An 8,417-nucleotide genomic window follows, 5' to 3' on the forward strand; every position below is an offset into this window, starting at 1 on the left:
CTGAGAGTGTTGAACAGTCTGTACTGTACTGTAGTACTCAACCGTACTTCAGTTTTATTAGCAGGCAACTAATTATGCTTCAGAATCAAATATTAATATTTTGTACATTTGGATCTCAACCCCCCCACTAAATGTGAACTAAGCTTATCTGTAGTGATATAAAATGGAATACAAAAAATAAAATAGTGCTTCTTCCACCACTACTGTGTCCAGTAGGATCAGTAGTCTGGATCTGTTCACTTTTGTTTTGGTAGTAGAGGTCAACCACTAGAGGGAGACTGTGTTACTGTACTCATTGCAATCACAACATCTTGCAGAGGAAAAGACTGAAAGGAGAGATAACAGCTTTATTACCACTTTTACAAGTGGAAGGACAAAAAAAGAAAAATAATATTTCAGATTTTTTTGTTCATACACACACACTGTGCCGATTCTCTCAACAATTTAAATTGCTCTTCCTTCTCAAAAAAAACGTATGCTATTAGCTTTGAGCTAAAAAGAAGTTCTCATCTCTGTACAAAACCAGCAGCAGTAGTTATTGAATGTGTGAGTGCCCTGAAAGCACACAACATATTTAAATCTTGTCAAAATATGTGAAATCGCAATGTGCAGCACAAAAACCTGTCAAAGCAAATAAAAACATAAAAAAGTTCAATAATTATAAACTGTTGCTCTTTGTACGTCAAAGAAATTATCTTTGGGTTTGTATAAAACCCAAATGCTCTCTCATACACACATACTACACATGACTTAAAAACAACAGTAAGCAGCCACTGCATCAACAGTCCAGTTCATGCCTGAAGGTGTCGTGGTCTCAGTTAAACCAGGTCGTGTTAAGCTGCGTCTGTTTCTTGATGCTGGTGTCCAGCTTGAGGACTTCTCTGATTGCCATAGTAGCGTAGGTCGATGGAGGCAGCGAGAACTCCATCCGCAGAGCGCGATATTTCCCCTCTGTCAGGAGGAAGGAGAGTGGCACAGTTTATGCAGGTTGTAAACAAAACATTATTTCTTCTACTTTAACTAGTAAAATAAATAATTCATGCTTTTGATTGTTGGATATCATACATGTCCTCCATTTATTATTGTACTTCATTCAAAATCTGCCCTTGAAATGATCTCATATTGTAAGTTTTATTGTCAGTTTCCCTTTTAAATAAACTGAGTTTATACATACTTGACTTATGCCTGCAAGTTTAAAAGTTTTAATCTATGGAAATTAAATAAAATTTTACATCCATCGTTGACACAAATCTAAACAGGCGTAAAAATAAGTTTACCTTTGTTGAAGACAGGTGCGGGTTTGTTCTCTAGTTTCTCAAAATCACTATGCACCAGAGACACCCTGGGGTCATCGTAATTAATGACCTCCCTGCACAGAACAGCGACAAATACAAGGAAATGTAGTACTACAGTAAACAGAGCAACAGTTTAACAAAGCATTCAGTAAGAGCAGTACACAATTAATCTATCACTACCATTATGTTTAACTGTGAAAGAGCAAAGCACAACAGTAATTGTGATTGTTACAAGTCATGCACTGCATTGTGTGAAAAAGGCAGTGAGAGGTGCTGACCAGCTGACATCAGCGGGTCTGATGATGATGCGCCTGTAGGCTCCGGCCAGAGAGTAGTCCTTCACTTTGTGCCTCATGTTGTCGATGTCCAGCCCGTCTGCAGTGAGCAGCTCTCTGTAACCTTCTCCGACTAAAACAAAACACACAGGTATGACTGACAATGTAACACAAAACAAAACAATTTTCTCCTCTGCTGTAAGTTTATTTAATGTTTTATGTCAATTTTTATTTTATTAAACCACTCAGACTATTCCACCGGAAGCACCCGTTACTTTGTTATACAGGTGTTACCATCTTAAATACATTAGTGTTAAAACAACCCAATGTTAATTTGGGTTATATGCTATAAAAACTCAACTCTGCATTATACATAGCCTATACTTACTGTGGTGTGTGGGGTAAATGACATCAAACCCTGGAAGTGGCATCACAATGTTGTGGATGGATTGATTCTCTGCCTCCTCTGCAGACAGCACGTGTGCCGTGGCTTTGGAAACATAACATTTGGAAGATGATATCATAAGAAAGAAAAAAAATGACCAGTTGTTTTTTTGTTGGAAACTCAATAAGCCTTTCAGGTTTCTAATCCTACATTGCACTTGTGTTTTAATGCATCTGTATCATTCTTATGCTTTTAAAAGGTGGCCTCTCTGTGAGGACAGATTGTGCATGGCTAAAATGAGCACAGAGCAAGTGTGACCACTACTAAATGTGACCCGCCCAACCTGAATTTGTTCAGGATAAAATGTACCCACTCTACATTAACACACTTCCTCTTCCTGAGAAGATATCCAAACATAGACATGTATGTTGATCCTTGGGTGAAAATCACTTTTCAACTCATTTAAAGTTTGCTAACAAGACACTTTGTATCCCATTTACTGACCTGTACAGAATCCAGGTTAAAAGCTACAGTTTACTGTACATATCCCACAGTGTCCCACTCTTAATAATCAACATTAGGCAGGTGATTTAAAGGCCAACTTACTTCCTTTGAGTACCAGGTCTCCCTTCACAGCCTTCAGACCGAAGGCTTCAATTCTGCGGCTCACCATGGTGTTCCACACTCTGCTCTGGTAGCTGTGGATGTACATCAGGCGGTTGTTCCGGGGGATCTAGAGAAGAGCAAAAGAGCGTGAGCACAAAATTTAATTTCCATTGAGGCTAGAGGTACGTCTGAATCTCTGACTGAATTGTTTCACGGGTAACTGTAACTTGTAAACAAGGAAGATTTATTTGCGGAATAATTAAGGTAAAGCCTTTGGTTCTGCTGCATCAACTTGTTACAAGACTGCAATAGAAAACCAACCAGTCCAAATGCAGTGACGATGTTTTTCTTGCCATACATAGACAGGCCTCTCAGCAGCTGTCCTTCCACACAGCGCTTGTTGGGAAGCTTTTTCAGTGCTGCCTCCGGATCCTGAGTCTTTGCCCACTCTTCCCTGCAGCGGACCAGAAATTCTTTCTCCGCTGTAAAAGAAAAAAACGAGACAATGGGAAACTTGAAATACTTTTTGCAACCGCTTCAACTGCAGCAGAAAACAGAGTGAGGGTGGTACATTTACCTCCAGGACGGGGTTTCAGAATCAAATCCATCACCTCATTCCAGTCGTTTTTCAGAATAGCCCTGTCCCCAACAAATTGAGGGAAAACACTATAGTTTATGGTCCTATAGTTATATAATTTACGCAACAATCTCCATGTCATGACCTCACCTGCCCACGTGATGCGTGGGCACAGCTGTTGTGCCAAAACGCTGCATGCCGTAGTAGTTTATGAAACCTGTCTGCTTGAGGGATTTCATTGCCTGATCAACCTGCTCGTCTGTTCCTGTGATGTTCCTGCAAACACAAAGACAAAAAACAATGAGCCATTGAACACTTTACCCTGAAAAGCAATTTAAAAAAATGCATCATGGTTTTGCAGGACAATTTAACTCTGTTTCCTTTAATCCACCTGGAGAAAACACTTGATCACAGTGAGGACAAAACTTCCCTTTAAACAGGAAGAGACTGCCAATAAAGGTGACCTCAGTTCAAATTGGCAGTTTAACAAATGCCGAGCTTTTAAAATCAATTTCTGAAACAAGCACTGTGTATATTAACACCTGCTGACCTTATCACCACAGTGAAATGGTTTCCCTGCAGTTCCCCCAGCTTTAGAGGGTGATTTTTGTAGCAAAAGTTTCCAAGCTTGAGGTTCATGAGGCACTTGTTGAGGTGAGCCAGCCTCTCTGCAGTGATCCTAAGTGAACAAAGAAGAGGCTGTTATAATTACCGATCCTGTGCAAGAACCCATCAGAGATAAATTAGAATCAATAACAACACACATCTAGCATAATCATCAAAAAAACAAAAATATCTGCACACTAGTAACTGCAGGGCTCTGCATTATAACACTCACTTGAGCACCGCTATCTCCTGCACAGTAATGGCCCTCTTGTCCTTGGTTCCCATGTAGGAAAACATGTTGGGTCTAAGCCTAGAGAGACATCCATCATTATACATAGGGCTGCAAAACTTAACTGCAAAAAACATTTCACACATCCGTTAGTGTGTTGGCTCTTTTATCAATGAATGATCCTTACTTTTTATAAAACAAACTAAAAAACACACACGTCTCCTACCTGAGGAACTTTGAAAGCACATTGATAGCATCCATGGTGTCTTTGTTCTCCTTATACAGAACAAAGTGGCAGAAACTGCCACGGTTTTTGGGCCAAAAGTGTTTCCTTGGAGCTTTTGTGGAGACAGAAAAATGGTGTGATGAAAAACATGCTGTGATGTTTTTTAATATTAAAACATAGCATGTACTTTATAAGTCCCCAATATTATAGAAATACTCATTATAGATCCTGTACTTCCAAACATATCTCAGCAGTTAGCCAACAACCTTGCTTTGGCACTCAGATCCAATCACTTAATGGCAAAACGACATGGACACACGATATTAAAGCTGATTTTACGACACAGTATTTTATCCTAAGCTAAGTGTAACCCAACTCCACATGGCTTTTAACCATTTCCTCTGGTGCTGGGAGGAGAATAAGTTCTTACCTGTAGTTGTTTTGACTTCTATCCACCAGAGAAGAGCAAAAGGAGGATAGAATAATGTTACTAAGAAAGAGAGTCTTATGGTCTGTGGGTAGAGTTGTCAGGGGTGAGATCTCATGCATGGGCCTGGAGTGAAGTGTGATATTTAAACTTTTGGCCTGTGTGGCTCTGCTAATCTCTACCATCCTTTGTGGTGTTGAGTAAAGGTCTCAGTAGAAACATGCAGGTGTGTTGACCATGCTTACACAAAAGCGCATGCATCGTATTTTGCTGCTCGGGCTACATGCACTGCAGTAGATAAAATATAAGCTGAAGTGAGGAAGGCGTGCAATAAATTTCATTAACATTCCTAAAACATTAACTTAGTTTGGCCTTCCATCCTGAGATCCACATACCTGCTAAAGCCTTCTTCCCAGCAGCATGATAAGCCACTATAAACTTCCGCCCTTCCCTCTCTTCAGTCTTTGTTTCCAAACCAGGAAACTGATTCTTGATGGCTTTGTGGACCAATGTCCGTTTCTCTTTAGAATCATCCAGTACCTATAAATGAATAAGAACATTACATAAAGCTGTCAGCTAGTTTTATGGATTTTTGTGTGTTTTTTATTGGAGCACTCCTTTTAACCTGTTACCTCAATTGAGACATTTCCCTCTTTGTTCTTGAACAGCTGAAGCTCTCCAAGCTGCTTTTTCTGCTCTTCAGTTAGCAGGTCACATTCTTTTGGCTGTTGTTCAGGTTCTTGGGCTTCCTAAACAGCAGAAAAACAAACCAAAAACCATATTGGAGAGTATTATGTAACCCGATCCTGGAGTTCTCTTTAGTCTTATTTTGTTAATGCGAAGTGTGCCTTCATGATGAATCTGAGGCTTGTTAAAATAGCAGAAGAAGCAACGTTACCTCAGCCTCCGCCGGGACAGAGAGGTCATCCAAATGCACAATCTTGCCATTTTTGTTGATTTCATGCACAACAAAATCAGAATATCTGAGTGCAAAAAACAAAGAAAGTGATTGGTTACTCTTTGTTAAGCAAACTCTTTAAATCCTTCATTAACTCCAGATGACAAACAAACCTTTCCTTCAGGACTCCAGAGAAGCCTTCGTGGTCACTGACATACTTTAGGATGCCAACATCGAGCTCGGTGAGACCATGCTTCATCATGTTAGCAAATGTGTCACCATCCTCCTCTCCATCACTTGCGTCCCCCTCGGGCTCGTCCATCTCATCTTGCTGCGGAGGATCGCTCTCAAATTTTGGTTTCTTTGATGGTGCATCATCTTTTTCATCTTCCGGGCACCCTCGCTTTTCTCCAACTGGGACGACGACGGTCACAGGCTCGGATTCAGCCATTAGTGCCCAGCTGGAGCAATAAGGAATTTAGTTAACAGTATGAGCCGCACACATATATAAAACCCGAGTCTCACGGTGTGGTATTTTTGTGTGATTTGTTTTGGGTTTTTTTTAAACATCAGCTTGCTTGTTTACAGCCCAGCACTTTCTCCTGTTTTAGTCTGAATGGTATGCTTTATTCATTTCATTTTTTTAAAATCAGGTTAAAGAAACACTCCAATATTTTGACTGACGGTTTGGTGTGGTGCAATAGCATGGATGTTGTACCAGTCTGTCACACTGAATCGTGTGTGACGCCGTCAATTTACCAAATGCTCTAGTTTCTAATGGCCTCTTTCTGCAGCCATGAACCGTGTGTAGTGATCAAAGGAGTGAGCCTACAGATACAACTGACAGAACTGAAGTTTCCTCCAAAGGGTGTGTGGGCTATACCCTTGCAGATGAAATGAGGAGCTCAGGGTAGAGCTGCTACTCCGTCACACTGAAAGGAGCCACCGAAATGCGTTGGTCATCTGAATCGGACGCCTCGTGGACACTACCAAGGCGAGGCGTATTTCTGCTTTGACTGCTGCAGGGACAACCTCAAAACTGTCGAAGTGCAACACTACAGCACGCTTTGTTTTGGTGTGACGCACCAGTCAGATCTGAAGCGTGTGGCAAGATACCAGCACTGATGACATGATATAACATCAGTACTACAACATCAGTTACCCGTTATTACGTGACTCTACGTAGAAATGGAAAGCACAAAGTATAACTGTGAACACTACATTTCAGTATCTGCGAGTAACGATAACATAACTAAGTGGGCATTACTGGCCTAGAAAACAATACCAACAACTTACCGTTTGTGGGACTGCGGTAGCGAAATATGGCTGCAAACACTCCTTATTTTCCAAACGCCAAACACTTGCACAGACTTCCTGACGGATCCAAGCTTGAAGCAGGCACTTAAAAGACTAAATGAAGGGGATTAGTTATCACTCAAAACTTAGCAAAGACGGCAGAGCATCTATTAGCTAGCTAACACCCCCAGTTAACGTGTTTGTAAACCTGAACTCAAATGTCGCTGGTAAAAGCAAATAATTTTTAAAAAAAGGACTTTTGCTCTTCCAAACGTTCCCACTCACCTACCTGGACCTGGTGATATTCAGAAGAGAGCAGGCAACACTGAACGCCAGGTTTTCTCACACGTGTGTATGTGTGTGTGCTCCTCTGGTTCCGGAAATGGATAATGACCTAAAGCCCTCCCACTTCAAACGCTTGGTTAAAGGAGCTGTCAATCACAAAGCTATGCTGCGTTCAAGTAACCGTGGGATAACGCTCCAAAGAAACACACTTGGGTATGGAGCCTACGATACTTCCACACGTCTCTGGGAGCACAGTACTTTATATTCCAGTTAATTAATGAAACAGTCATGGTTTCATGACTGTATTATTCTATTTATTATTATTATTATTATCGATTATTTTAAAGCGTTTTTTTCACGCACAACTTGTTGAATGTAAGACATCAGCTAATTATAACCTTTCACTTCAAAGTAAAAAATAAATAAATATTAGCTTATCATGTCCAATGTTATATCTACACTATAAAGATCCTGTCTGCCGCGTGATTGTAAAGGTTTGGTCTAAGAAGTACAAAGTCCTCAGTCCTTAGCTTAAGGCTTAAACAAGTGCAAATCTGTGATCACTGAATTGTGAAAGCATATTGGTACCCTATGCTATATGCTTTTTTTTTAACACCATGACAAATGTTTTACTGAATAGAAAGAAATGATATTTTTAGGGCTGCTGATTTTTTAAAAAGCAATTGTTTATTAAGTAGGCCTACTATTGAACAATACGGGTCCAGGCAATAGATAGATCAGTACATTTGTGGAGTTTCCTTTCGCTGGTATTTTCCTTTACAGTTCCTATAAGTCTTATAAAAACAAGTGCAATGCAATCTAAAACAGGCAGCAGCACCAGGTGATGTGTTGTACTCCATAATAACAGCGGCACCGTGTCAGCTCTTTACTGTCACCTTGTGGAACTACGTGTAATTTTTCTTACACCTTTACACCTCTCCTCATGCCTTTACAACACCACACTGCTCACTTGAGTATTCATACACCTTCTCTACTAATAATACTGACTTCCACACTCCATGGTTATCTTATCTTTCACATTGTTTTCATTTCATGAGCTAAAGCCTCATTAATTTTAGTGCTTATTGCGACTCCATATGTAGAATAACCAGTCAAATATGGTTTAAGAGTTCTCTTTAAAATAAATCCTGTCTTTGCTGTAATATAAGAATAACCTTTTATATTTATTCAGCTTTTTTGTTTTGCTTGTTCCCATCTTGAAGTTATAATTCTGCTACCATTTCGCTCAAGAATAGTTTAATAAGAAGTCAGTTTCAGATTGGTAGGACATTATTGTTAGACATAAAGAAGA

At 40.0% G+C, this 8,417-nt stretch overlaps 1 protein-coding gene across 3 annotated transcripts; it reads right to left on the reverse strand.

Annotated features, from left to right (window-relative positions):
• Positions 1-333: 333 nt before the first annotated feature.
• Positions 334-7,243, reverse strand: pus7 (pseudouridine synthase 7). 3 transcript variants are annotated; one of them, XM_004563808.4, is made up of 18 exons: positions 7,110-7,243; positions 6,821-6,934; positions 5,698-5,985; positions 5,525-5,609; positions 5,259-5,375; positions 5,022-5,166; positions 4,630-4,647; positions 4,200-4,311; positions 3,977-4,054; positions 3,689-3,817; positions 3,289-3,414; positions 3,139-3,200; positions 2,883-3,043; positions 2,562-2,688; positions 1,959-2,060; positions 1,574-1,703; positions 1,278-1,369; positions 334-951 (listed from the first exon to the last, which is right to left on the reverse strand). In XM_004563808.4, the coding sequence occupies exons 3-18, from the start codon at positions 5,973-5,975 to the stop codon at positions 815-817; spliced, it is 1,899 nt and encodes a 632-aa protein (XP_004563865.1). In that variant the 5' UTR covers positions 5,976-5,985; positions 6,821-6,934; positions 7,110-7,243; the 3' UTR covers positions 334-814. The 3 variants fall into 3 exon arrangements, with proteins under 3 accessions (XP_004563865.1, XP_012778086.1, XP_012778087.1); XM_012922632.4 differs by having other exon boundaries at positions 7,106-7,205; XM_012922633.3 differs by lacking the exon at positions 4,630-4,647.
• Between the last annotated feature and the right edge of the window lie 1,174 nt (positions 7,244-8,417).

This window comes from Maylandia zebra, linkage group LG7, assembly GCF_041146795.1.
Source record: "Maylandia zebra isolate NMK-2024a linkage group LG7, Mzebra_GT3a, whole genome shotgun sequence".
NCBI lineage: Eukaryota > Metazoa > Chordata > Actinopteri > Cichliformes > Cichlidae > Maylandia > Maylandia zebra.

Bases quoted from the DNA above. Each gene is read 5' to 3' on its own strand.
- pus7 (XM_004563808.4), bottom strand. From the start codon at position 5,975: ATGGCTGAATCCGAGCCTGTGACCGTCGTCGTCCCAGTTGGAGAAAAG. The intron at 5,610-5,697 runs GTTTGTTTGTCA...TTTTGCACTCAG, and splicing joins TCTGGAGTCCTGAAGGAAAG to ATATTCTGATTTTGTTGTGC. The intron at 3,044-3,138 runs GTAAATGTACCA...TTTCTTTTACAG, and splicing joins TCTGAAACCCCGTCCTGGAG to CGGAGAAAGAATTTCTGGTC.